This window comes from Panthera onca, chromosome B3 (genome assembly GCF_046562875.1).
Source record: "Panthera onca isolate mPanOnc1 chromosome B3, mPanOnc1 haplotype 2, whole genome shotgun sequence".
Lineage (NCBI taxonomy): Eukaryota > Metazoa > Chordata > Mammalia > Carnivora > Felidae > Panthera > Panthera onca.
In genome coordinates this window covers 46,485,143-46,513,136 of record NC_138344.1, presented here as the reverse complement: position 1 = coordinate 46,513,136, position 27,994 = coordinate 46,485,143, and the positions used below count along the sequence as shown (strand labels likewise).

General features: G+C 38.5%; 1 protein-coding gene across 8 annotated transcripts in view; it reads right to left on the bottom strand.

The window, feature by feature from the left end:
- The window catches only part of ALDH1A2 (aldehyde dehydrogenase 1 family member A2), a 128,318-nt gene that overhangs the window by 18,889 nt on the left and 81,435 nt on the right, over window positions 1–27,994 (bottom strand). For all 8 annotated transcript variants that reach the window (XR_013556309.2, XM_060618398.3, XM_078448646.2 and 5 more), the window contains 2 exons: window positions 26,682–26,810; window positions 26,442–26,555 (listed from right to left, as the gene is read on the bottom strand). Coding sequence is in view for 7 of the 8 variants with exons in the window: in XM_060618398.3 (XP_060474381.1) it covers window positions 26,442–26,555; window positions 26,682–26,810 (243 nt within the window). In the remaining variant the exon portion in view is untranslated. The remainder of the gene's footprint in view (window positions 1–26,441; window positions 26,556–26,681; window positions 26,811–27,994) is intronic.

Genomic DNA, 27,994 nt, shown 5'->3' with positions numbered 1-27,994 from the left:
TTTTTCTTGCTTATGGAGCAGAAGTAGCTTTTCATCAAAGCATGCAGCTGCACAGAATGATAGAAAAACCTGATTTTTTTTTTTTAAGTTTCCTGGACAGAGGTCATTATGAAAGAGTAAGTGATGGTGTTCCAGCCACGTGGTTTCTTAACTTTGCATTCCCTGTAGTCAGCTGTATCTGTGTACCCCAAACAGGCAAGAGCGGGAAGTGGGGGCTCCCCTACACATATTGGAACTGGGCTCATTCTCAGCAGGAATGTTGGCACAGATCGACTCTGACTCCCATCCATGTTTTGAAAGGCTTCAGGATTGATATGAGGAGTATCCCTGGAAGAGCCACAATGTACCAGAACACGTTCACGGCAATGTGGCAGGGTAGGGAAAAGCAATTTGGTGCTTTGCAAGGGAAAGGATTCCTCATACAGGACAAAAAAGAACACAAAAGGCCTTTCCATGCCCTCTTTTTTTTTTTTTTCCTTAACGTTTATTTATTTTTGAGACAGAGAGAGACAGAGCATGAACGGGGGAGGGCCACAGAGAGAAGGAGACACAGAATCTGAAACAGGCTCCAGGCTCTGAGCTGTCAGCACAGAGCCTGACGCGGGGCTCGAACCCACGGACCGTGAGATCATGACCTGAGCTGAGGTCGGACGCTTAACCGACTGAGCCACCCAGGCGCCCCCCATGCCCTCTTTATTTAATGCTGTTGCTCCCTGAACAGTGTTCCTGAAGCTGAGTAAACTTTTTATTAATTAGTGAATTACATCTATTAATAAGGGTGGATTCTTTCTCAGAGACATGCCTCCTTAAAACAAAACAAATATCTCTAGTACAGAGTTCAGTAAGCTGGCTGAAGGATGCCTGCTTTTTGGAATATATTTTCATTTCTTAAACCTCTAACAGATTGACTCTATGGCTTCTTCCCTCCTCCCCTTATTTTTCACTGTTGTGTTTACTGGCTAACTATGATGGAGACAGGAATGACAAAAATATATGTCATTGGATATTTCTTGCCTTTCTGAAATACCTAGAAAGAACAGGCCAAATCAGTCTGTTCAGATTTCTACCTGAAAGTAAAAAGACCAAAACAGTTAAGCAGTTCCTTTAATTTCAGTGATAACAGCAATTTCAAAACTGTCAAATTCCAATTATGAAAACCAACATGGCCGCTAACAACCAGTCCTATCACACCTGTCCCTCCAGTCACATGAAACCATATGCCCTTCCTGGAACATGTCTCTATGTGTTTGTCCAGGCAGTTTCATCTGCTTAAAATGCCTTTCCTCCCCTTGCTTACTTGATAAAATCATTTTTCCTATTTCTGCCACTTCCTCTGTGAAGCTAGCTTTCCAGACCCACCCTCCCCACAGGTCTGGTCTCTGATCCAACAAAACTCTCACACTGTTCTTAATAGTTGTCTTCTAGCCTGAATTCGTGAACAGAGAGACTCTACTTTCCTACCTACCTACCGGACATACATATGGAAGATTTTCCTCATTTGTTGGGTCACTGCACCAGAATATGACACCTGTTCTAGGAGGTCTCTTGGAATCAGAGACCATGTTAGAGAAACAAGTGAGAGAATACAGGATGCTTGTGTCCAAGGTAGTCGTACTTTGCCATAACTAGCAGAATAATCTTGGGCTTCCCTTTCACTTATCTTTGGCTTAAATTTCCTCATTTTTAATGAAGGGAATGACTTCATCTAACATTGGCTGTACTGCTCCTGGAGCACTTAAACACTTTTTCTATGTCTGGGCTCTACCTCAAGAGATTCTGATTATTTTACTCTGGATTATTTGTAAAAGTTCCCAAGAACGTTCTAATTTGCTGCTAGGGTTAAGAACTATGAGATGAAAGAAACTTTAAAGGCACTGCTCCCATACTTGTCTCTAACCTTGCATCATTGGTTCTATTTTGCAATTGTACAACATTACTGTTTATTGAACACATACTCTGTGCTGCTTGTTCTCACAAACATTACTTAATCTTCATCCATTTCTGTGAGGCAAAATTACCCCCATTTTATAGCCGGGAAAAAAAAAATGTGACTCAGAGAGGTCAAGAAATGACTTGCTGACAGGCATCCACTGAGAGGCGGAGCCAGGACTGGACTCAGAGTGGCTGTACCAAGCCTAGGGTTCTTTCTGCTCCACTACGGCTTCTCTCTGTGGTTCTTACTTCTCTTCTCCGATGCTCTCCTGGGGATTAGGTCCCCTTTGCTCAGAGTAGAATTCTGACAGCTAAACACTCTATCCACAGCTAACAGATATTCCAGATCAACTGTCGGGGATACTTAGCCATCCTTCTGTTAACTACATAGGACTCTCCCTTTGTATTTCAGATAACTAAAAAAGTCAAGATTCTGGTTGTTTTGGTTTGCTTTGATAGGAAGAATCGTGGAGTACTCAAGTCCATGGTACTACATTTCCCACTAACCAGGTGAACTGAATGAAGGGATGGGCATCATAGGACCTGCTCATTATCACCCAGAGCTCCAAGGAGAGAAACCCCTTGCAGAATAATCTCGGTGAGCAGGCAGAGGCCACAGCATACTTTTTCTTATTCTTCAGTACTCAAGTTTTGATTTAAGAATTAAGAAAAGGAAAAGAAGATACTTTAAAGCCTGTACATCCAGGTGCTTTTTGACACATTCAACTGGTATTTTTGATTCAAATGCTGGATGGTTTACTAGTGGACCCCTACAATCTTAGAAAGAGGCTCATGAGCTTTTTTTTAAAAAATAGACAAAACGATAGCAGGGCAACTCCCCCACCTACAAAGAGGGGTGAGGCTACAAGTGGAAAGAGCTGACCCAATTCATTACTCAAGCCGCAGCGAGGGTGTCTACACCATGCATTATGACATTCATCTCACTTAGGAAGTGAAGGAGAACCCCGGCTGCGTAAATTAGAATCAGTGATAATACAGCTGTTAGCCACAAACATTTGTTTGGCACGAATCAATCTGGACTCTCCTGTAGTTTGCTTTGATGGTCTCTCTACTATCTTGTTGACTAATGATGAAATCATGGTTTGTTAATCTAACTGAACAAAGAAAACACCACACCAAGCAAAGTGCAAACTGCTTTCCTGTACTTTATTGAGGTTGTTTATTGACTCTGTGTTTATAAGAGCCCTTTTATATCCACTTATTAAATATTTACATGCATTGCTTATGTATTTAGCTGCATAAGGAGAAATTAATCCTATCTTCCATCTGAGTAACTCTGTTTGTTTTTCAAAGGCCTTTTGCTGAAGTAAAATGGCAAGCAGCCACCTCAAATAAGCTTCTTGTTACTGTTGCAGACATTCTGTGATGTACCAGTAAGTCACTTCTCCCTAGGGTAATCATACCAGGGGCCATGTTCAAATTCATATTTAAGTGACATGTTCCCTCTGGAATAATCTATACAATTTCCCAAGGAGCCTACGAAGTTAAAAGAGAATAGATGGATAAAGAAGTAAAAACTGATGAAAGCAAGCTGAAAATGATTTTGGGAATTATGTGATCACTTGATTTGCCTGTAAAAATTCTCTACCCACCACCATTAATATGGGGAATTATAAGTTGGCTTTCATATTCTAGACAAATGCTTCTCTCTCAGGTCTTCTATTATCTATCTGTCAAAGATACTACTCCAGAAAAGAAACTAGGAGATACTCCAGAGGCCACAGCAGTAGTTCCCCTCTAAGTGAATGCAAACGCCTTTCTAGAGAGAGAAATATCAAATATAGATTTTGTCAGAAAAACTTGGTGAAATGTGCTTTATGCACACTGCAATAGGCTACCTCATGTTGTGAGTATTCCTAAGAACAGAACACTTCACATGGCCACCTTCCACTCATTCTCTTTCCCGAACTTTTCTTTTTCTGTCTGTCTGTGTGTGTGTCTCTCTCTCAGGTCCCTCCACTGAATATCGGCATCTTTGAAGATTACGTATTTAGTTTTTAATGCTTTTCCTGTTAAGATGGAGAATCTCCTATGTTATATTATATAAAGCTACAGTGACCAAAAATAGTGTGGTATTGGTGAAGGGACAGACACACAGATCAGTGGAACAGAACAGAGTCTAGAAAGAGCCCCATACAAATATGCACAACTGCAGCCTGAGAAAGGCACAAAGTCATTTTAGTAGAAACAAAGACCATCTTTTCAAGAAACGGTACTGGAACTAGTATTATCTACAAAGAAGTTAGTTCCTCACTTTACAACATGCACAAAAATTAAATAAAAATACATCATAAACCTAAGTGTTAAACACAAAAACTATAAAATTTCTAGAAGGAAACATAAAAGAAAATCTCTGTCATGTTAAGTTAGGCAAAAGTTGCTTAGGCATGACACCAAAAGCCTGATCCAGAAAATAAAAAAATAACGAATCAATAAACTGGATGCCATTAAAATTAAGAACTTCTGCTCTGCAAAAGGCACTGCTGAGAGAATGAAAGGATAAACCACAGACTAGGAGAAAATATTTGCAGAGCACAATGGACTTGCATCCAGAATACACAAAGAATTTTTAAAATTCAACAATGAAACAAACAACAAAACAGTAAAAAAAAAAAAAGTGGGCAAAGATTAAAACACACTTCAACAAAGAAGACACACAGATGACCAACACACACATCAAAGAGATGCTCACCATCACTCATCATCAAGGAAATGCAAATCAAAACCACAACGAGATATTACCTCACCTCTATTAGGATGGCTACTATAAAAAATACTGGAAATAACAAGTGATGGCAAGGATGTGGAAAAAAAGAGAACCCTTCGGCACTACTGGTGGGAATACAAATCGCTGCAACCATTATGAAAAATAGTACAGAGGCTCCTGAAAAACTTAAAGATAGAACTACCATATGATCCAACAACAATCCCACTTCTGGGTATTCTTCTGAAGAAAACAAAAACACTAACTAGAAAAGGGATCTGCACTGCCATGGTTCACTGCAATATCATTTACAATAGCCAAGATATGGAAACAACCTGAGTCCACCAATGGATGATTAAAGAAACTGGTGTATATTAACACTGGTATATATATTCAGCCATAAAAAGGACTAAAATCTTGCCATCTGTGACAACATGGATGAACCTCAATTGCATTGTTAAATGAGATAAATCAGACAGAGAAAGACAAATACTGTAGGAACTCTCTTATATATGCAATCTAAAATAAACATATTATATATTTATATGTATGTATGTGTGTGTGTGTGTGTGTGTGTGTGTGTGTGTGTGTGGACTCTTCCAGGACCATAACTGTCAATATGTATGCACTCAGTGTTTTAGCTACTGTGCTTTAGAAACTAACATTACAGTGAGGAGGGCCAGAGTCCAAAAATTTTAAATGTGCAACGGAAACATCACATAAAACCAACTAACTCTATATACAAGCACACATATGCACAAGTGATGTGATCCTGAGAATGAGAAAAGCTCCCCCCAACGGATGCACCAAGATCACCTATAAAATCTGAGTGAATTCAATTTCAATTGTGCCACATGGTATGTTATGTCGATCTACCTCATGATAAGGTATGGGCTGATAATTACCTAATTTCAAATACTGTTAAGGATAATTAATATATACAATGTCTGATTTCATCCCCAGCCCAGAAGAATCATTTATTAGCCAGCAACAGGGTAACTGTATAACAGGATCTTACACAGATATTATCTAGTTTAATGCTCATAACTGCTTGGCAAAGTAGGTGTCAATCCCCCCTTTTTCTAGAAAACAGACTCAGAAAGCTAATGAATAATCAGGTGGAACTGGCATTAATTACATATCTGTGAAATAAATTTGTAGCAAAATTTTCAAATGGGCTTCTATAATTTTAAAAACCTTTAAATAAATGTGGTACGTAGTCAAAAGTTCCCAAGATATACATATATTTTAAAAAAACCACTATGTTGAGATAACACTATTACATTTATTAGGATGGCTAAAAATAAAAATACTGACCATACCAAATGCTGGAGAAGAGGTAGGGGAGCTGGAAATCTTAGACACTGCTGGGAGGAATGTAAGGTGGTACCACCACTTTGGAAAATAGTTAACAATTTCTTAACCTACCATACAATCCAGCTATTCCATTCCTAGGTATTTATCCAAGAGTTAAGGAAATACACACACACATACAGATGCACAAAGAGTTGTACATGAAATGTTCACAGGAACTCTTATTTGTAGCAGTCCCAAACCAGAAATAACCTAAATGTCCACCAACAGGTGAATGACAAACAAATTCTGGTATATCCACAAAATGGAATATGACTCAGGAACAAGAAGGGATGAATTACTGAGATACACGACAAAATGGATGGATTTCAAAATTACTGTGTGAATAAGAACAGCCAGACAGAAGAGTATATACAGTGTGTTACTATTTATATGAAATTCCAAAAAGTGCAAACAATCTACCATGGCAAAAAGCAGATCCATGCCTGAGAATGGGCAGGGGGTGGAGGGCAAAAAGAGGAGATCACAAAGGGCCAGCAGGAAACTTCTGAGGGAGATGGACGTATTTGCTATCTGAACTTTGGTGGTGGTCACACAGGTAGATACATATGTCAAAACGTATCAAGTTGTACATTATGTGCAATTTATTATGTATCAATTATACCCCAATAAAGTTGTCAATAAATATACATTAAACAATGAAAGTGTTATTTTATTAGAGCAATTATGTCATACATCTATTTGTTGTCGTTTGGGAACTGTTGGGGGGAAAATTATATTGAATCTACCTGACTATTTAAAATATGAGTTAATGGTTTTAATTAAAGTCAAATGGCTTAGGAATAAATTAATTACATTTTAAAATAATTGGAGCTTGACAGGGAAAGAGAAGTGAAGAGAAAAAAAGAAACTTAAAGGAAAGCAAAAGGTGGTGAAAATAAAGAACAGATCAGAGGACAAAAGAAGAGATTACAATTAGAACTAAAAAGAGGCAGGGCACTTGGGTGGCTCAGTCAGTTAAGCATCCAACTTTGGCTCAGTTCATGATCTCACAGTTCGTGAGTTCAAGCCCTGTATCAGGCTCTCTGCTTTAGATCTTCTGTCCCTCTCTCTTTCTCTGTCCCTACCTCCTGTGCACCCACTCTCTCCCTCCCTCTCAAAAATAAAACTTAAAAAAAAGAAAAGAAAAAGAGGCAACACTTGAGATAATAAGTCTCAATAAGAATGAAGCCACCATACTCACTACAGAGGTTGACCAGTTCTCATTTATCTGCACAGAAGACAGGAAACAATCATGATGCTAAGGACTCACTGGCCAGATAAGGGAGGGGTGGGCACTCAGGCAGCAGAAACAGCACATACTCAGTCACAGAACTGAAAGGCACGGCCCGTCTAGGTGTCTGCAAGCAGTCTGGGAAGGCTAGAGAAAGGGGAAGTTGTGGGGCCAGGTCATGAACCAACTTGTCTGTTACCTGAAAGAATTTTGGATACCCAGGTAGAGATGTCTACTCTACAGATAGAAACAGAAGTCTCAAGCTCAAAAAAGCGGTTAATAATTACAGTGAGCTATTTCAAGGACATATTCTGAGATACTGTGTTCACTCATAGGATTATTTCATATTGACAAATAAAAAATTAAATGGACCAATTAAAGTTAGTACAAATGAAAAACCTTTTGTACCGATGGTCTTATGGGGAAGGAAGAATTAGAGTGGGAAATGGTGGTTAAATTCCAAGTTCAGAAACCAACATTTATGACTGAAATGAAACTTGCACCTTCTCTTAGGAATAGTGCTTTTCTTTTAATGTTTATTTTTGAGAGAGAGAAAGAAAGAGAGAGTATGTAAAGAAGTGGGGGAGAGGCAGAGAGAAGGGGACAGAGGATCCAAAGAGGGCTCCATGCTGACAGCAGTGAGCCTGACGTGAGGCTAGAACTCACGAACTGCAAAATCATGACCTGAGCCAAAGTCGAAGTTTAATGCTCAACTGACTGAGCCACCCAGGCGCACCAGGAATAGTGCTTTTATGCAGTAAAAGCTAAGTCAACAAAAATTGCATATAAGAAGAAAATGTGACCAGCTAAGCCTGGAGTGTCAAATTTTCTATGAATTCATCAGCTGATTCTCTGGGTTCTCTTGAACAGCCACTGCAAGGGGCACATGATAATGCCATGGCCTTGGAGCTGGGCTGAACCTAGAAAACCCTCTGGGGAACAAGCCTGGAGCATAGAAGAACTAGCAAAAAGAGGGAGGAGTAAGCAATCTTGCCGATTGTCAGTTCTATGCCCTGTGTGCCAGGGAAACCCCAAGGTCATTTGTAAAATAAGGAGTGACTTAAGGGCATCTTTACTCCTGCAAGGAACACAGTAGAGGATCAAAATACTTAACGATGTAAGAGGACTTGGAGTTCTAAGATTATCAAAGTCCTCTCTTTCTGGCAGCTGGCAAGCCCATTTGCACCCTTCTGGGCTCCAGGGCTGCTCCAGCACATGGGGAGTAAGAAAGAGAGAAATGTTGCTACACACAGATTGAGCAGTGGCAGAGGAGTGCCTGGATTGCTACATACTTTCCTCTTATGACCACCTTTGCTGTGTCCCAGAGGTTTTGGGCTGTGGTGTTATCATTTTCATTGGCTTCCATGTACTTTTTTAATTTCCTCTTCAACTTCTTGGTTAGCCCATTCGTTCTTTGGTAGGATGTTCTTTAGTCTCCAAGTATTTGTTACCTTTCCAATTTTTTTCTGGTGGTTGTTTTCGAGTTACTCAGCATCGTGGTCTGAAAATATGCACGGTATGATCTCAGTCTTTTTGTACTTGTTGAGGGCTGATTTGTGTCCCAGTATGTGATCTATTCTGAAGAACATTCCACGTGCACTGGAGAAGAATATGTATTCTGCTGCCTTAGGATGAAATGTTCTGAATATACCTGTTAAGTCCATCCGGTCCAGTGTGTCATCCAAAGCCACTGTTTCCTTGTTGATTTTCTGATTAGATGATCGGTCCATTGTTGTAAGTGGGGTGTTGAAGTCCCCTACTATTATGGTAAAATTATCAGTGAGTTTGTGTTTGTGATCAATTGATGTATATATTTGGTTGCTTCATCTTGGGGGCATAAATGTTTATAACTGTTAGATCTTCTTGGTGGGTAGGCCCATTAATTATGATACAATGCCCTTCTTCATCTCTTATTACCGTCTTTATTTTAAAGTCTAGATTGTATGACATAAGTAAGGCCACTCTGGCTTCCTTTTGGCGACCATTAGCATGACAGATGGTTCTCCAGTATGATTTGGTCACACTAGCCTTCTACCCCTTTTTTCTCTCTCTTCATCTTCTGTGATTCTTATGATTCAGATACTTTTCCTTTTTAATGAGTCACTGAGTTCTCTAATTCTTTATTTTAATTTTTTTTAATGTTTTTAAACATCTAAGAGTAAGAGAGACAGAGTGTGAGCTGGGGAGGGACAGAGACAGAGGGACACACAGAATCTGAAGCAGGCTCCTGGTTGTGAGCTGTCAGCATAGAGCCCGATGCGAGGCTAGAACTTGTGAACCGCAAGATCATGACCTGAGCTGAAGTCAGACACTTAACTGACTGAGCCACTCAGGCACCCCCCTGGCTTTCATTTCTTCCTGCTCTTTCTTTTGGGGTGAATTCCTTCATTTTGTCATTTTGGAAGATTAAAAGAACTAATAAAATAAAAAATTAAAATTAAAAAATTAAAACCAACACAAAACATCAAATAAAAAACAACAACAAAAGCAACAAAGACTACAAAGGACCAGAGAACACCACCAGAAACTCCAACTCTACAGGCAACACAAGGCAATAAATTCCTATCTTTCAGTACTCACTCTAAATGTCAATGGACTAAATGCTCCAATCAAAAGACATAGGGTAACATAAGAAAACAAGATTCATCTATATGCTGTTTACAAGAGATCAGTTTAGACCTAAAGACTCTGTCAGATTGAAAGTAAGGAGATGGAGAACCATCTGTCATGCTAATGGTCGCCAAAAGGAAGCCAGAGTGGCCATACTTATGTCATACAATCTAGACTTTAAAATAAAGACGGTAATAAGAGATGAAGAAGGGCATTGTATCATAATTAATGGGCCTACCCACCAAGAAGATCTAACAATTATAAACATTTATGCCCCCAAGATGAAGCAACCAAATATATACATCAATTGATCACAAACACAAACTCACTGATAATTTTACCATAATAGTAGGGGACTTCAACACCCCACTTACAACAATGGACCGATCATCTAATCAGAAAATCAACAAGGAAACAATGGCTTTGGATGACACACTGGACCGGATGGACTTAACAGGTATATTCAGAACACTTCATCCTAAAGCAGCAGAATACATATTCTTCTCCAGTGCACATGGAATGTTCTTCAGAATAGATCACATACTGGGACACAAATCAGCCCTCAACAAGTACAAAAAGACTGAGATCATACCGTGCATATTTTCAGACCACGATGCTGAGTAACTCGAAAACAACCACCAGAAAAAAATTGGAAAGGTAACAAATACTTGGAGACTAAAGAACATCCTACCAAAGAACGAATGGGCTAACCAAGAAGTTGAAGAGGAAATTAAAAAAGTACATGGAAGCCAATGAAAATGATAACACCACAGCCCAAAACCTCTGGGACACAGCAAAGGTGGTCATAAGAGGAAAGTATGTAGCAATCCAGGCCCTCCTAAAGAAGGAAGAAAGGTCTCAGATACACAACCTAACCCTACACCTAAAGAGCTGGAAAAAGAACAGCAAATAAAACCCAAAACCAGAAAAAAACAGGAAATAATAAAGATTAGAGCAGATATCAATGCTATAGAAACCAAAATAAAAGGAGAACAGATCATTGAAACCAGAAGCTAGTTCTTTGAAATAATTAACAAAACTGATAAAACCACTAGCCAGTTTGATCAAAAAGAAAAAGGAAAGGACCCAAATAAATAAAATCAAGAACAAAAGAGAAGAGACCACAACCAACACAGCAGAAATAAAAACAACAATAAGAAAATATTATGAGCAATTATATGCCACTAAAATGGGCAATCTGGAAGAAATGGACAAATTCCTAGAAACATATACACTACCAAAACTGAAACAGGAAGAAATAGAAAATTTGAACAGACCATAACCAGTAAAGAAATCAAATCAGTAATCAAAATCTGCCAAAAAACAAGAGTCCAGGGCCAGATGGCTTTCCAGGGGAATTCTACCAAACATTTAAGGAAGAGTTAACACCTATTCTCTTGAAGCTGTTCCAAAGAAGAAATGTAAGGAAAAGTTCCAAACTCTTTCTATGAAGCCAGCATTACCTTGATTCCAAAACCAGACAGCGACCCCACTAAAAAGGAGAACTATAGACCAATTTCCCTGATTAACATGGATGCAAAAATCTTCAACAAGATATTAGCCACCCGGATCCAACAATACATTAATAAAATTATTCACCACGACCAAGTGGGATTTATACCTGGGATGCAGGGCTGGTTCAATATCTGCAAAACAATCAGTGTGATTCATCACATCAATAAAAGAAAGGAAAAGAACCACACGATCCTCGGGACCCCTGAGTGGCTCAGTTGGTTAAATGTCTGACTTCAGCTCAGGTCATGATCTCACAGTTCGTGACTTCAAGCCCCGCATCAGGCTCTGTGCTGACAGCTTCGAAGCCTGAAGCCTGCTTCAAATTCTGTGTCTCCCTCTCTCTCTGTTCCTCCCCCACTCATGCTCTGTCTCTCTCTCTCTCTCTCTCCTTCAAAAACAAAAACATTAAAAAAAAAAAATCACACAATCCTCTCAACAGATGCAGAGAAAGCATTTGACAAAATACAGCCTCCTTTCTTGCTAAAAACCCTCAAGAAAGTAGGGATAGAAGCATCTACCTCAAGATCATAAGAGCCATGTATGAAAGACCCAACACTAATATCATCCTCAATGGGGAAAAACTGAAAGCTTTCCCCCTAAGGTCAGGAACACGACAGGGATGTCCACTCTTGCCACTGTTGTTCAACATAGTATTGGAAGTCTTAGCCTCAGCAGTCAGACAACGCAAAGGAATAAAAGGCATCCAAACCAGCCAGGAGGAGGTCAAACTTTCACTCTTCGCAGATGACATGATACTCTATATGGAAAACCCAAAAGATTCCACCAAAAAAACTGCTAGAACTGATCCATGAATTCAGCAAAGTGGCAGGATATAAAACCAATGCACAGAATCGGTTGCATTCCTATACACAAATAATGAAGCAACAGAAAAAGAAATCAAAGAATAGATCCCATTTACAATAGCACCAAAAACCATAAAATACCTAGGAATATCTAACCAAAGAGGTGAAAAATCTATACACAGAAAACTATAGAAAGCTTATCAAAGAAATTGAAGAAGACACAAAAAAATGGAAAAAGATTCCATGCTACTGGATAGGAAGAACAAAAACTGTTAAAATGTCAAAACTACCCAAAGTAATCTACATATTCAATGCAATCCCTATCAAAGTAAAACAAGCATTCTTCATAGAGCTAGAACAAACAATTCTAAAATTTGTATGGAACCAGAAAAGACCCTGAATAGCCAAATAATCTTAAGAAAGAAAACCAAAGCAGGAGGCATCACAATCCCAGACTTCAAGCTATACCACAAAGTGTAATCATCAAGACAGTACAGTACTGGCACAAGAACAGACATTCAGATCAGTGGAACAGAATAGAGAACACAGAAATGGACCCATAAACGTATGGCCACCTAATCTTTGACAAAGCAGGAAAGAATATACAATGGAATAAAGACAGTCTCTTCAGCAAGTGGTGCTGGAAAACTGGACAGTGACATGTAGAAGAATGAACCTGGATCACTTTCTTACACCATACACAAAAATAACCTCAAAATGGATGAAAGACCTCAATGTAAGACGGGAAGCCATCAAACTCCTCGAGGAGAAAGCAGGCAAAAACCTCTTTGACCTTGGCCACAGCAACTTCTTACTCAACACGTCTACGGAGGCGAGGGAAACAAAAGCAAAAGTGAACTACTGGGACCTCACCAAAATAAAAAGCTTCTGCACAGCAAAGGAAACACTCAGCAAAACTAAAAGGCAACCGACAGAATGGGAGAAGATATTTGCAAACAACATATCAGATAAAGGGCTAGTATCCAATATCTATAAAGAACTTATCAAACTCAACACTCAAAAAACAAATAATCCAGTGAAGAAATGGGCAAAAGACATGAACAGACACTTCTCCAAAGAAGACATACAGATGGCCAACCGACACATGAAAAAAGGCTCCACATCACTCATCATCAGGGAAGTACCACAAGAGATACCACCTCATACCTGTCAGAATGGCTAACGTTAACAACTCAGGCAACAACAAATGTTGGCAAAGATGCGAAGGAAGAGGATCTCTTTTGCACTCCTGGTGGGAATGCAAACTGGTGCAGCCACTCTGGAAAACAGTATGAAGGTTCCTCAAAAGATTAAAAATAGAACTACCCTACGACCCAGCAATTGCACTAGTAAGTATTTATCCAAGGGATACAAGTGTGCTGTTTTGAAGGGGCACATGCACCCCAATGTTTATAGCAGCACTATCAACAATAGCCAAAGTATGGAGAGAGCCCAAATATCCATAGATGGATGAATGGATAAGGAAAATGTGGTATATATATACAATGGAGTATTACTTGGCAATCAAAAAGAGTGAAATCTTGCCATTTGCAAGTACGTGGATGGAACTCGTGGGTATTATGCTAAGTGAAATTAGTCAGTCAGAGAAAGACAAATATCATATAACTTCATTCATATGAGGACTTTAAGAGACAAAACAGATGAAAATAAGGGAAGGGAAGCAAAAATAATATAAAAACAGGGAGCGGGACAAAACAGAAGAGACTCTTAAATATGGAGAACAAACACAGGGTTATTGGAGGGGTTGTGGGAGGAGGGATGGGTTAAATGGGTAAGAGGCATCAGGAAATCTACTCCTGAAATCATTGTTGCACTATATGCTAACTAACTTGGATGCAAATTTAAAGAAAGAAGTGGCAGAGGAGTCTCTACGGTTCTTGTCCATGAGATATAGCTTAAGGCGACAGGCAGAGTCTCAGCACTTCACGGGCGGACTATAGAAGTGACATATTCTTCTGAGAAATACAATCAAAGCATAACTCTGGCCCCCATGGTAACAGTACCCCTGCGTTCAGTGAGTGTTTTCCCCAATTACCAATACTGCATAGTTGTGTGGTAAGTATAAGCTCTTGGGAAGTTTTGTAAACTTCTAAATAAAATAGAGGCACTTTTGTTGTTTATCTTTTGAGAAGTTCATGGGTGAAGGGAATGCTTTGGATGTCTTTGCTGTGCTAAACTGATTTTGAATTCATTTGTTTTCCCCCTTCAGGTGCTTAGAAGAGCTATCATCGTTGGAATGAAATTACAGACAGAGCAGACACTGGGAGTGGCGGCTGTCAGTTCGCACAAAGTCTTCCCTTGCACAGGTTAACAAACTCAGGGCTGTAGTTGTTTTCTTAAATGCATCTAGGAACATGTTTTGGAGTATGACCCAACTAGTCAAATTATGTATGAATCATAGTGATTCCTGAAAGCTAATGAACATAAGAACCACTAGAAAAGCTTATCACAATAAGAATACCTAGACCTCATTTCCAAATAATCTAACTTAGAAGCTCTTGGGTGGTGCCCAGGAATCTACATTTAAACAAGCCTCTCGGCCCTCCCCCAATGCCCCCTCTGCGTCCCTGTAGGTGAGGTAGTCCTTGAAGAGCTACTGGAAAGCAATGGTAACCACATTACACTTCGCTGCGAAGAAATTCTCCCTGCACCAGATTTTTGTTCTGGCCAACACAGGCTGTGGGAGTGGCCCGTGCTCTAGACCAGTAGCAGAATCGGGAGTTCCTTAACAGGTACTAAGTGTCCTTTTCCGGCACTGCTCTCTAAATCAACTACACTGTTCCACTTAAAAAGAAAACAGGATTCAAAATCAGTTTATCCAAGCAAGCACTTGAGTGATCTTTCCAAAAAGTAAAATAGAACAGCAAAAACAAACAAACAAAAACCTCACATTTATTAGAAGACAAAAATATTCATAAACTATAAAAGCTTTAAAACAAACAAAAGGAAAGTAAAACTGCCAGAGGACAGTAGGAATTAGTTTTTGACAGATACATTCTTTGCAAATGGAAGTTTCGGATTCAGCTAATATTTACTGAGTTCTTACAATGTGCCAAGGAACAGGACTGGAACTTTCAAATGCATTCTCTCAATTGGTCCACAAATAAATATGTAAGGAGTTATTATTCATAGCCTTTCTTAAGAGATGAAGAAATGAGAGGTCAGAAAGACTAAATAATTTGCTGAAGGTCACACAGCAGGAGATGTGGGATTGGATCCAAGGTTGGTTGAATCCAGCCCCCTTCTCTTCTACCCCACTTTCCCAAGAATAAACTGTTCTATAAATTTCATTTAAAAATAATAGAAAACAATGACAGCTAATATTTACTGATCCTTTACTAAGAACTACGCCTTGTCCTAAACACTTTACATATACTCGCTTATTCCATCCTCACGGTCCATGAATTAGATACCATCATCCCTTATCTTCAGACAGGAATGTGAGGGCTGGAAGGATAAAATACTAACACATACTGTGAACAAATCCACACCATCATTACAGAGGTTTAAATTATGTCCAGTGTTCTGATATGGATCTGACAGATCTTATTTAATCTTGATTACTTTTAGTATGACTTGAAGACCGTGCTTGGAATTTCTTGTTATAAAAGGGATTTCCTCGGTTTTACTTTTAAGAGGCCAAGAATGGTGTTATGATGCAGTGTTCTTTCAAGCTTTCATTTAGCAAAAAAGGAGTACTTTATTTTCCTTTAAGAGGTTCTAAATAAAGGGCTGAAAGAAATTAACTCAAGCTGAACTACATACATTCAAGCTGAACTAAAGTTTCTAAACTAATGTAAGATTCTGGAAGGAGGTTTTTGTTATCATTAGACTGATTGGATTGATTACTAACTGTTTGGCTTAGTTATTAACTTTGCTTTTGATAAGCCACTGGATAGCTTTGCAGACGGAAATTAACCTGGCCTGAATACAGGTGAGAGTAACACAATCTAAGCAGTAGAAAGATGATTTATGAGAAATAGGTATAGGGGGAAACCTAATATTTTACCTAGCTTTTGCACACTTTTGTGTCCTTTAAATATTAAATACTTCCACTAGGACACTGGGATTATGGGTTTAGCAGTCACTGAACCTCTGGTGTCCAGTGTTGGCTCACTCTACCAAGTGTTTGGGGCACTAGGAAATCAAACACACACCACTTCTCAATGTGTCCCATCTGCCATGACGTAGGTTCTTAGGACTGTTTTTTTTACCCCCATCTCTAGCAGGCTTTTCACTTCCAGAAGAGACTGTTAAGGATACACACTGAATTAGTATAAAATCTACAGCTCTGGAGTTTAAATGCCTGTTAAAAGTCAAGCTGTCTGAAATGACAGAAAAATGAAAACTACATTTGCTTTTGAGGGAAACCGTGAAACCTAATCTCCCATTTTACACCATGCCAGCAAAACGTGGAGCGAGCTTTTTCAAAGTGCTGGTCCTTAATATCAGGCTCAGGAAATGACCCTGAGAACTGAATGGATACCAGTATTTGTTGATTATCTGCCAATAGCAAACAACACATTACTCACAAGGGTCCCCGCAGCTGGGGCTACTTTCCTCCAAGTCCTTCTTGTACGTTGGTCCCCGTATGACTATCATTTCATTTTCTTCAAAGAGAAAAGGCAGACAGACCTACATTTCTCTGGGCTGTGAATACTAACAGCTCTAGAATGAGGATGTAGCATTATCTTTTTCTTAAATTATTATCAATCAATTATTGTTACCTTTGAATGAAGCTGCTTTTCATTTGAACTTAAATATCTTGAACTAATGATATCGTGATGGTGTTGTACGGTAAAAGATGGTAGCTACACTTGTGAGCACAGGATAATCGTAATCATCACCTTCTGGCTTGGAGAGTAAGCTTTTTTCTCCCCTCAAATTCAGTCTTTATTTTGGGGGCTAACAAATATTTATAATGCATGTTGACTACACATCAGATACTACTTGAGGTAGTGAGAAGAATGCCTAAGATCGACTCTAAAGAGACCTCCACCCCCAAAATCTGCATCTATGGCCAGAAAGTGTCATCTGAAACTAAAGTGAAAAAAAGTCAACACAAAAGTGATAAGCAAATATTTGAGTTCACCCCAAAAGATTAAAAAGGAGTTACCTATGGGACAAAAATAATATACAAATATTCTATACCAAACACACCAAGGGTTTTTCCTGAATCCAAACATCTTTAGGATTGTATTCTTTAGACTTTATAATTGTATCAGCTGAAGTAAAGAAATTGATAACCTCACTGATTAGAATATATTCAATTTGAGGCAATGAGGATGAAGATAAACTATGAGAATAAGTGATCTGCCTGAAATCTAAAAGAAATCAAATAATGGTATCAAATTAATCAAAAGATGTGACAGATGATTCTGCTTTTGGTTGTAATGGAGTAACTGGCACTGGACTTGTCCTGCTACTGAAAACAACTAGAAAAGTATGTGACACTGCTTTCTCCAAAGTGGACATGAGGCAGTATGGGACTATGATCCTAGAGATAAGAGAAACACGTAAGGGAAAACCTCTCTGCCAAGACTTTCTCGACTACAGCTGGGGGTGGGGAGACCAAAGGAGAACGTGGTGGTCTCACTAAGTTGATGATAAATATCAGAGTATACAGGGGCTGCAGTGGCTAAAATGTGAGGGGCTTAGTACCAGAGGGAGAGAATGAGGTCCAGAAATCTGAACAGGGGGGTCCCTTGAGTTCTGGCTGAATGCTAAGCTGGGAATACACAGGGTGAGACTCCATTAGACTGAATAAAGAAGGAAGACCAGGTCATCTGTATGCTGAATAATTCCCAGAGTTCATACAGGGCTGGGAGACATTGGAGTTCAGACCAGCTAGAGTGGAAAGACCTTGCTGAACACCAGGAGCATTTGGCAGAAGCTCCAGAAAGATCTCCATTTAGTAATCTTAGTAAATTTTAGTAGTTAGTAAAAGATAAAGTAGTCCCAAAACAGCTTAAAATTAAGTGTCAAAAAGGTCAAGCTGTCCAGCAAGTGACTTAACCGTTTGTCAAAAAACAAACAAACAAACAAACAAAAACCCCCAACGTTCTTTAAAGAAAGACAACAAACTTCACATGGTAACAATCCTTTCAAAAATTAACAGACATGCTCAACAAATGGTGTTGGGGAAACTGGCCGGTGACATGCAGGAGAAGGAAACTGGACCACTCTCTTACACCATACAGAAAAATAAATTGAAAATGGATGAAAGACCTAAATGTGAGACAGGAAACCATCAAAATCCTAGAGGAGAACACAGGTAGCAACCTCTTTGACCTCGGCTGGAGCAACTTCTTACTAGACATGTCACTTGAGGCAAGGGAAACAAAAGCAAACATGAATTACTGGGATTTGATCAAGATAAAAATCTTCTGCACAGTGAAGGAAACAATCAACAAAACAAAAAGGCAGCCTCCAGAATGGGAGAAGATATTTGCAAATGACATATCTGATAAAGATTTAGTATCCAAAATCTATAAAGAACTTATCAAACTCAACATCCAAAAAACAAATAATCCAGTTAAGAAATGGGCAGAAGTCATGAACAGACACTTTTCCAAAGAAGATATCTGGATGGCTAACAGACACATGAAAAGATGTTCAACATCACTTATCATCAGGGAAATACAAATCAAAACCATGATGAGATACCATCTCACACCTGTCAGACAGGCTAAAATTAACACAAGAAACATCAAGTGTTGGCGAGGAAGTAGAGAAAAAGGAACCCTCTTGCGTTATTGGTAGGAATGCAAACTGATGCAGCCACTCTGGAAAAGAGTATGGAGGTTTCTCAAAAAACTAAAAATAAAACTACCCTACTACCCAGCAATTGCATTATTATCTATATACCCAAAGGATATACAAAAATACAGATTCATAAGGGTACATGCACTTCAATGTTTACAACAGCATTATCAACAATAGCCAAGCTATGGAGAGAGCCCAAATTTCTATCAATTGATGAATGGATAAAGCAGATATGGTATGTACATATGTGTATATATATATATATATATATATATATATATATACATACATAAAATGGAATATTACTCAGCCATCAAAAAGAATGGAATCTTACCATTTGCAACAATGTGGATGGAGCTAGAAGGTATCATGCTAAGTGAAGTAAGTCAGTTGGGGAAAGACAAATACCATATGATTTCCCTCATATAGGGAATTTAAGAAACAGATGAACATATAGGAAAGGGGGGTGGAAAAAAGAGGAAAGAAGGAAACAAACCACAAGAGACTCTCAATAATAGAGAACAAACTAAGGGTTGATGGAGGGAGATGGGTGGGAGATGAGCTAGATGGGTGATGGCTATCAAGGAAGGCACTTGTGATGAGCACTGGGAGTTGTAAGTGATGAATCACTGAATTCTACCCCTGAAACCCATATTGCACTGGATGCTAACTAACTGAAATTTAAATTAAAAAATAACAAATAAAATGCTATGGCAATAAATAAATGAAGGGATTGCATGTTTAAATATTAAAAAAATTAACACTCATGGGGCGCCTGGGTGGCTCAGTAGGTTAAGCGTCTGAATTCAGTTCAGGTCATGATCTCACAGTTTTAAAGTTCGAGCCCTGCATCGGGCTCTGCGCTGACAGCTCAGAGCCTAGAGCCTGCTTTGGATTCTGTATCCCTCTCTCTTCTACCTCTCCCCCACTTGTACTCTGTCTCTATCTGTATCTCTCAAAGATAAATAAACATTAAAAAAAAATTAACACTCATGAGAAAAAGCAATATATATATATATATATATATATATATATATATATATATATATACTTAAAGAAAATAAATATATATTTAAAAACATAATGGTTGGAAATTTCCAAATTTGATGTAAACTATAAACTTATAAAGCAATCTATAAACTCATAGATCCAAAATTTTTCAATGAGCCTCAACTAGGAAAAAGAGACAAAACTACACATAATAATCCAATTATTGAAAACTAATGAAAAGAGAATATCTTAAAAGCATCCAGAGAAAAACATTATGTACAGTAAAACTAAGATCATGACTGCTAACTTCTCATCAGAAAACGATGTCAGAAAAAAATGAGAATGATACCTTTAAAGCATTGATAGTAATAAAACAAAATAAAATTGTCAAATAAGAATTCTAGATTCAGGAAAAGTCATTAAAAAAATGAAAACAAAATGAAGACATTTGCAGACAAAAGCCAAGATAATTTGTCACTGACAGGGCTGCACTCTAAGAAATGTTTAAAGGAAGATGGTAACACGGAAGGAAAATGGTATTGGAAAGAAACCTGGGCCTACACCAAAAAAAGAAGAGGGCCAGAAATGGCAAGTTTGTGAATAAATACAAAATAATTCTGTTTTCTTGCTTTGAATATTTTTTTAAAGACAGCTGTGTTATCAAAAAGTATATAACATATGTAGTAGTAAATTATAGGAAAACAGCATAAAAGGATGGTATGAGAAGTGGAAGAATTCTGTTTTACAGTCATTATATTATGTATGAAGTAACAATGCTATTTAATGGTAGGCTATGATTAAGACACATATTGTACTTACTAAAGCAATCACTTTAAAAAGAGGTATAGCTAATAATCCAATAGAAGATAAAATGGAGTATTCATTTCATCCAATAGAAGGCAAAAAAAGGAGGACCAAAGGAACAAAAAAACAGCTGGGACAAGTAGAAAACAAAAATCAGGATTGGAGACTTAACACCAAACCACATCAATAAATCTTTCATATTAAACAACAACAACAACAACAACAACAAAAGCCCAACACAGGAGAGTACATATTGTATTACTCCATTTATATAAAATTCTAGAAAAATATAAAAAGGATCAGTGGGTTGCCTGGGGCCAAGGGTGATAACCACAAAGAGACATGCAAAATCTTAGAGTATGGAAATGTTCTGTATTTTGATTTGGGCGATGATTATGATGAATTTTGTGTGCATCTGGTACTTAAATGGGTATATTTTATTGTGTATACATTATACTTCAGGGAAGTTTTTTAAAAAGTTGAAAAAAATCTTAAATGGCAATACAGAGATTTGAACTCAAGCGGCCCAGAAACAAGTGCTTACGTTCTTGCTGATATCACTAGGCCACTTCTTGTCCAGTCTGAAGGATTAGGTCATGCGTCAATTTAACTTTCTGATACATGATGTTGTGACTTTAAATTTTTTTTTTTTTTTTTTTTAACGTTTTTTATTTTATTTTTGAGACAGAGAGAGACAGAGCATGAACGGGGGAGGAGCAGAGAGAGAGGGAAACACAGAATCGGAAACAGGCTCCAGGCTCTGAGCTGTCAGCACAGAGCCCGACGCGGGGCTCGAACTCACAGACCGTGAGATCATGACCTGAGCTGAAGTCGGAAGCTTAACCGACCAAGCCACCCAGGCGCCCCTGATGTTGTGACTTTAAAAACCCTGCATGACTGACAGATAAATGAAGAGATTTGCCTGATGTCCCAGATGAGAAGTCAATCTCGCACAGAAAGCACATGCCCTCAATATTACACACAGATAATGCAATGTCAGTCAAAATTTCAATGAGAGTTTTTGGGAGGAAGGCAAAGTGTTTAGAAAATCGATTTGAGGGCACCTGGATGGCTCAGTCAGCTAAGACTCTGACTTCGGCTCACGTCATGATTTCATAGTTTGTGAGTTCGAGCCCCATATCAGGCTCTGTGCTGACAGCTCAGAGCTGGAGCCTGCTTCAGATTCTGTCTCTCTCTCTCTCTCTCTCTCTCTCTCTCTGCCCCTCCCCAGCTTGCTCTCTGTCTCTTGCTCAAAAAATAAATAAAAAACAATAAAAAATTTAATAAAAAGAAAATCAATTTGAAATTTTACCTGAAAGAATGAGAATAGCTAAAAGGTTTTGAAAAACCAAATCAGAGGGTATCTTGCCTACCATACTGCAACATCTTTCAAAACCCTGTAATTAAGAGAATCTGGTACTAGTGAAAAAATAGACAACATTTTGAGTCCTAAAACAGAAGCATGTATATAAGGAAATTTATCACATTAATGTTAATGTTGTATTCAAATTAGCTGCAAAGGGATAGAGTATTTAATAAGCGGTGTTGAAGTAACAAACACTCATTTATAAAAAAAAATAGTCAACATCACTGGTCATCATGGAAATACAAATTAAAAGTACAATGAGGTATCATCTCACTCCTGTAAAATAGCTAAAATAAACAACACAAGAAACAAGTATTGGTGAGGATGTGGAGAAAGGGGAACCTTCTTGCACTGTTGGTGGAAATGCAAACTGTGTGTACAGCCATTCGGGAAAACAGTATGGAGCTTCCTAAAAGAGTTAAAAATAGAACTACCCTAGGATCCAGCAATCACACTAGTAGGTATTTACCCAAAGAATACAAAAATACTAATTCAAGGGGATACCTGCACTCCTATGTTTATAAAATAGCAGTATTATCTACAATAGCCAAATTATGGAAACAGCCCAAGTATCCATCCACTGATGAACAGATAAAGAAGAGTAGGGGATGTGTATGTATGTATGTATGTATAGGTATATATATATAATGGAGTGTTACTCAGGCATAAAAAAGAATGAAATCTTGCCATTAGCAACAGCATAGATGGAGCTAGAGAGTATTATACTAAGCAAATTGAGTCAGTCAGAGAAAGACAAATACCATATGATTTCACTCATATATGGAATTTAAGAAACCAAACAAAGGAGCAAAGGGGAAGAAAAAAGAGAGAAAGAGAGGGAGAGGCAAATCAAGAAAGAGACTCTTGGAGCCTCCTGAGGGGCAGCTGGTTAAGTGTCCAACTTGTGGTTTCAGCTTAGGTAGGGATCTCAGGGTTAGGAGATCAAGCCCCACCTCAGGCTCTGTGCTGAATGTGGAGTCTGCCTGAGATTCTCTCTCTCCCTTTGTCTCTGCCCCTCCCTTGCTCATGTTCCTTCTCTCTAAAAAAACAAACAACAAAAAGAAATGGATTCTTAGAGAGAACAAACAAAGGGGACAGGTAGAGGGATGGGTTAAATAAGGGATGGGGATTAAAGAGGGCACTTGCTGTAATGAGCCGGGCATTGTATGGAAGTGTTGAATCACTAAATTGTAGAGCTTAAACTAATACTACACTGTATGGTAACGAACTGGAATTTAAATAAATACTTCAAAAAATAAAAAAATAAACAAACTTAAGTCTCATCTTTCATTACACGTGCAAATAAATTCCAACCAAGTTAAAGATTTAAACAAAAACAAAACTATAAAAGAAAATATTAAGGATCATTTGTATAATCTTAAAAGGGTTTCTTTAAAGACAGCCGGAAACCCAGAAGCCATGAAAAGAATGAAAGATATGACTAGAGACAAATTAAAAACTTGTGCAGAGCAAACACTTCTATTTAAAAAGAAAATAATAAAAGCAAAGAGAATATATGAGAATATTTGAGAATATTCGCAGAGTATTTGCAAATCCTACAAGGAACAAAAGATCAACATACCTAATATGTGAGATCTTATAAATGAAACATCACTCTAATGCATTTTTGGTAATAAGCAAATTAAAGCATAAACATCCTTTTATTTTATAATTTCACTTTTAAACTGTTATCTAGTAGAATGTCTAATATGTATATGAACAAAATTTCACTCAGATCTCCAAAGATTTTCATTTCAGTGGTCTGTATAATAGAGAAAAAAAAGTGAAAAAAAATCCAAAAAACTGAAATGTACATTAGCAAGGATTAATTAAACTATGATAAACTGATGCAAGAGTATTCTACTCAGCTATTAAAATGAATAAAAGAGATCTATGAGTACTGACATACAAGGTGCCATATCTCATTTTATATATTACAATCTCATTTTTATTAAAAAAAAATATTACAGGGGCGCCTGAGTGGCTCAGTCAGTTAAGTATCCAACTCTGGATTTCGGCTCAGGTCATGAACTCAGGGTTTGTGAGTTCAAGCCCTGATGGCACAGAGTCTCCCTCTGCCCCTACCCGTCTCAAAATAAATAAACTTACAAAAATACATTATACTAGTAAGCCCTTAACTGACTCAATCAGGACCACCGATTGGTTAATATAAAGAGGTTGAAGCAGGGAAAGATCCTTAAGTATTTCATTTTAATTCATTCTCTAGTTTTTGATATAGAACTAAGAACTTTAATTATAGGTTCACCTGTCCTTTCTGATGAAACCATACTCCTAAAATACTGTTTAAGGTTTCTGGTTTCAGTTTCCTTAAAGTGGAATGAAGACGGGGGTGCCTGGGTGGCTCAGTCAGTTAAGCGTCTGAGTTGGGCTCAGGTCACGACCTCACAGTTTGCGGGTTCGAGCCCCGTGTAGGGCTCTGTGCTGACAGCTCCGAGTCTAGAGCCGGTTTCAGATTCTCCCTCCCTCGCTCATGCTCTGTCTCTGTCTCTCTCAAAAATGAATAACATTAAAAAATTAAAAAAGAAATTTGAGCAAAGACTTAAAAATATTTGCAAAACGATCTGGGTACACATTCTATCTAGCGTTATATTTTCCCCCAATTTTTTTATTATTGCCTTGCCCAGTCCTAACTGACTGCAGTTTCTAAGGCATCTAGCTCTTAGCAAATCTTTTCAAGACACTAGACTTAGTTTAAATAGGAACTATATTTTCCTTTCACACTCACATTTTGGTTTACATATTTCATTAAAATTGCGAATTACTATAATTGAGTACAACTAGAATAAAAGGTTTGGAAACAAGATTAACTCTTTACAAACAGAAAACTCAAGATTCTCTAACTATAAGTTAATACTCAGGTTTATTAACCAATCTCTTATGGACATTTTTTTACATGAGTCAATTTAACCAAGTATCATTAAATGCACTGATATAATCAAGCCCCTAGGCCTGTGCCATCCAGCATGGTAGTCACTAGCCACATGTGGTGACAGGGCACTCACACAGTGGCTAGACTGAATTGAGATGTGCTGTAAATGTAAAATACATGCCAGATGTCAAGGACTTTGAACTGAAAAGAGCATGCAAAATACTGTGACAATGATGTTTTTATATTAACCATAAATTGAAATGAGTATTTTAGATATACTGGATTAAATAAAATAATTATTAAAATTAATTTCACTTGTTTCAAAAATTTTTAAATGTGGCTAATAGCAAATTTTTCATTACAAATGTTGCTCTCACTGTATTTCTGTTGGGTGGCACACTGTTCCTCGAGATCTACAAACATGGTTTATTCAAAGGTGATGTCATCTGTGAAGTTCTACTTGAAACAATGAATCAGACTCTCTTTTTTATTATCTCTATTACTTGAATCTAAGACACTGGTAGTAACATTTTATAAAAAAATTTTTCTAAGCAGACTTATGACTCTGTATCAGGGGTCAATAAACTATGGCCCATGAGCCCAACTTGGCCTCCTGCCTACTTTAGTAAAGCCTGCACACTAAAAACAGTTTTTGTGTTTTTAAATGGTTGGGAGAGGGAATCAAAAGAAGATTAATATTTTGGGATGTGTAAAAATTATATGAAATTCAAATTTCAGATCTATAAATAAAGTTTTATGAGCCCGTCACCATGCTCAGCTTCTACATTTCCTACAGCTGCTTCATGCTTTACAAGGCCAGAGTGGAGTAGTCGCAACAGAAACCGTACCACCTACAAGGTCTACAACATTTACTAGCTGGCCTTTTCCAAGAGAAGTTGTCTGACCCCCTGCTCTTTACCATCCCTATGGCTCGTGGACACAGTTACAGTTGCCAATGGCACCTACAGGATGTGGTGAAACAATGAGGAGAGAGAACTGTGTTCCCATTTTAATCTCAACTGGAGACTAGATTTCCAGCTTCTTAACCTGCTTCTGCCATTAATGCTCTTGACTCCAAAAAGTGTTTAGAACCCCAGCTTCTGGGACAGATTTTGTTTGTTTCTTTTTGCCTCTGATAAGTGTTCCTTTTATTTCAAAATATAATAGGGTTCCCCACCCCTCCCGGGACAGGTTTATAAAGATGGCATCACACAAAAAAACACTCAACAACCTGCAACATCAAAAGATCAACGCACAACTTTACTTTGACATTCGCGAGCATTCTAGCTATGATACCAACGCTGCCCCTTTGAGGGCTTGGGTACTCGCTGCTCTTTTGGTGTCCAGCCTGTAGATAACATACCCAGTTTTCTTTCAAACCCTCTACTCCTTTGCAGGACTGTTCCTTGACCCATGGTTTCTCAGGTACCTACCTCAGTTGACCCTGTGAATGCAATCTTGTCTATGCCAATGTGAGAAGCTATTGCCGCCCCAGCCGTTGGCCCGTATCCTGGCAAAATATTGATGACTCCCGGCGGAAAGCCAGCCTAACAAAACAGAATTGGAGGAAACGTGGCTTGTGAAAGCTGATGAAGCACATTAAATCGGCTATGCTCCAGTAGGCCCCAACTACAAGGGGAGTGGGAGCCACTCCCAAGGTTGGTTTCTCTTACCTCCTTGATGAGGGCTCCCATGTAGAGCGCACTGAGCGGTGTTTGTTCTGCTGGTTTAATAACTACTGTATTGCCACAGCAAAGAGCTGGAGCAATTTTCCAAGCAAACATCAGCAGGGGGAAGTTCCACTGAAAGGAAGAAACTCAAGGTTGATAAATGAAAAAATATTCCTTTACTGTTTTGTTTTCAAGCTGTGACTGCTCAGATTTCTCAGACGAGGCCTCAACATAAATCTTGTCCCACCACCAAGTATCGATGTTTGGATATTTTAATTACTTCATTAAGAAGAGAATAGGACCAACCTGGAAAAGCTCTCCTTTTCTATTGGGCAAATTATTATATCCCAACTGCCCAACTACCAGAAGAAATCTCCTGGCAAAAAGGGAGTCTGAATTTTTTCTTTGCTTTGTTTTGGCTTTTCATTGCTGTCATTTTATGTTTTTAAAATCGGATTTTGGTTCCAGTTAAGTACTTGTCTATGAAAACTCTCTCTTGCATTTGTGATTTTTTGCACCAGGAATTTCAGACTGGCTTGAGAGCTCTTCAGTGTGGAAGAGTGAGACGAGAAAACTCCAGGTGTGAATTATATTTAAGTTAACGTGTATTTCAAGGTAGTGCCTTTTCTTTACAGACATGTGGTGTCACAAAACATACACAAAAGAAAGCACACTTACTAATGAGGATGCAACAATTTTCACTTGTCTCCCTTCTATTGCAAAATAAAACTAACGGACACTGAAAACTGTATGTTGAGTATCTGAACTGGGGGCCTAAAATGGTTTAACGGGATTTTAAAAGCATATTAAGCTTGTATTGTCATAAGCACAGGGATGAACCTCAGTACTATCAGGTGTCACTGATAGTTTCATTAAGAAAGAAGACAGAAATCCTGGTCCCCTGCTTCAGCCCTTGACCACAGTGTGTTTCTGCCTGAAGCATCTCAGCTGCCACCCTTGAGAGATTCCCACTGGCCCTGGCAAGCTTGCAAAAATATACAAGTGTCTTGCCTTCACCAAACACCCAATTTCTTTTCCCCTTGGTTGTTTATAAACTTGGGAGTCCACAGTGATGTTTTAATTCCATCTACAGTATATAAATCTTGGAGTGTGGTAATTGAGCCTGAGCTGGCTGACAAGTGGCTCTTGTCCTGGCAGTGAAGGCTGGAGCCCCAAGAGTGTGGGGAAGGGCAAGGCGAGCAGGTTTGAGTTCCTGCAGTTGAGGTGACAGACCTCACCCCTGTTCTGATCCAAATGGGATTACCCTGGGTGGTACAGGAGCAGCAGAACTTACACCCACCTCTCATTTTCTCTTC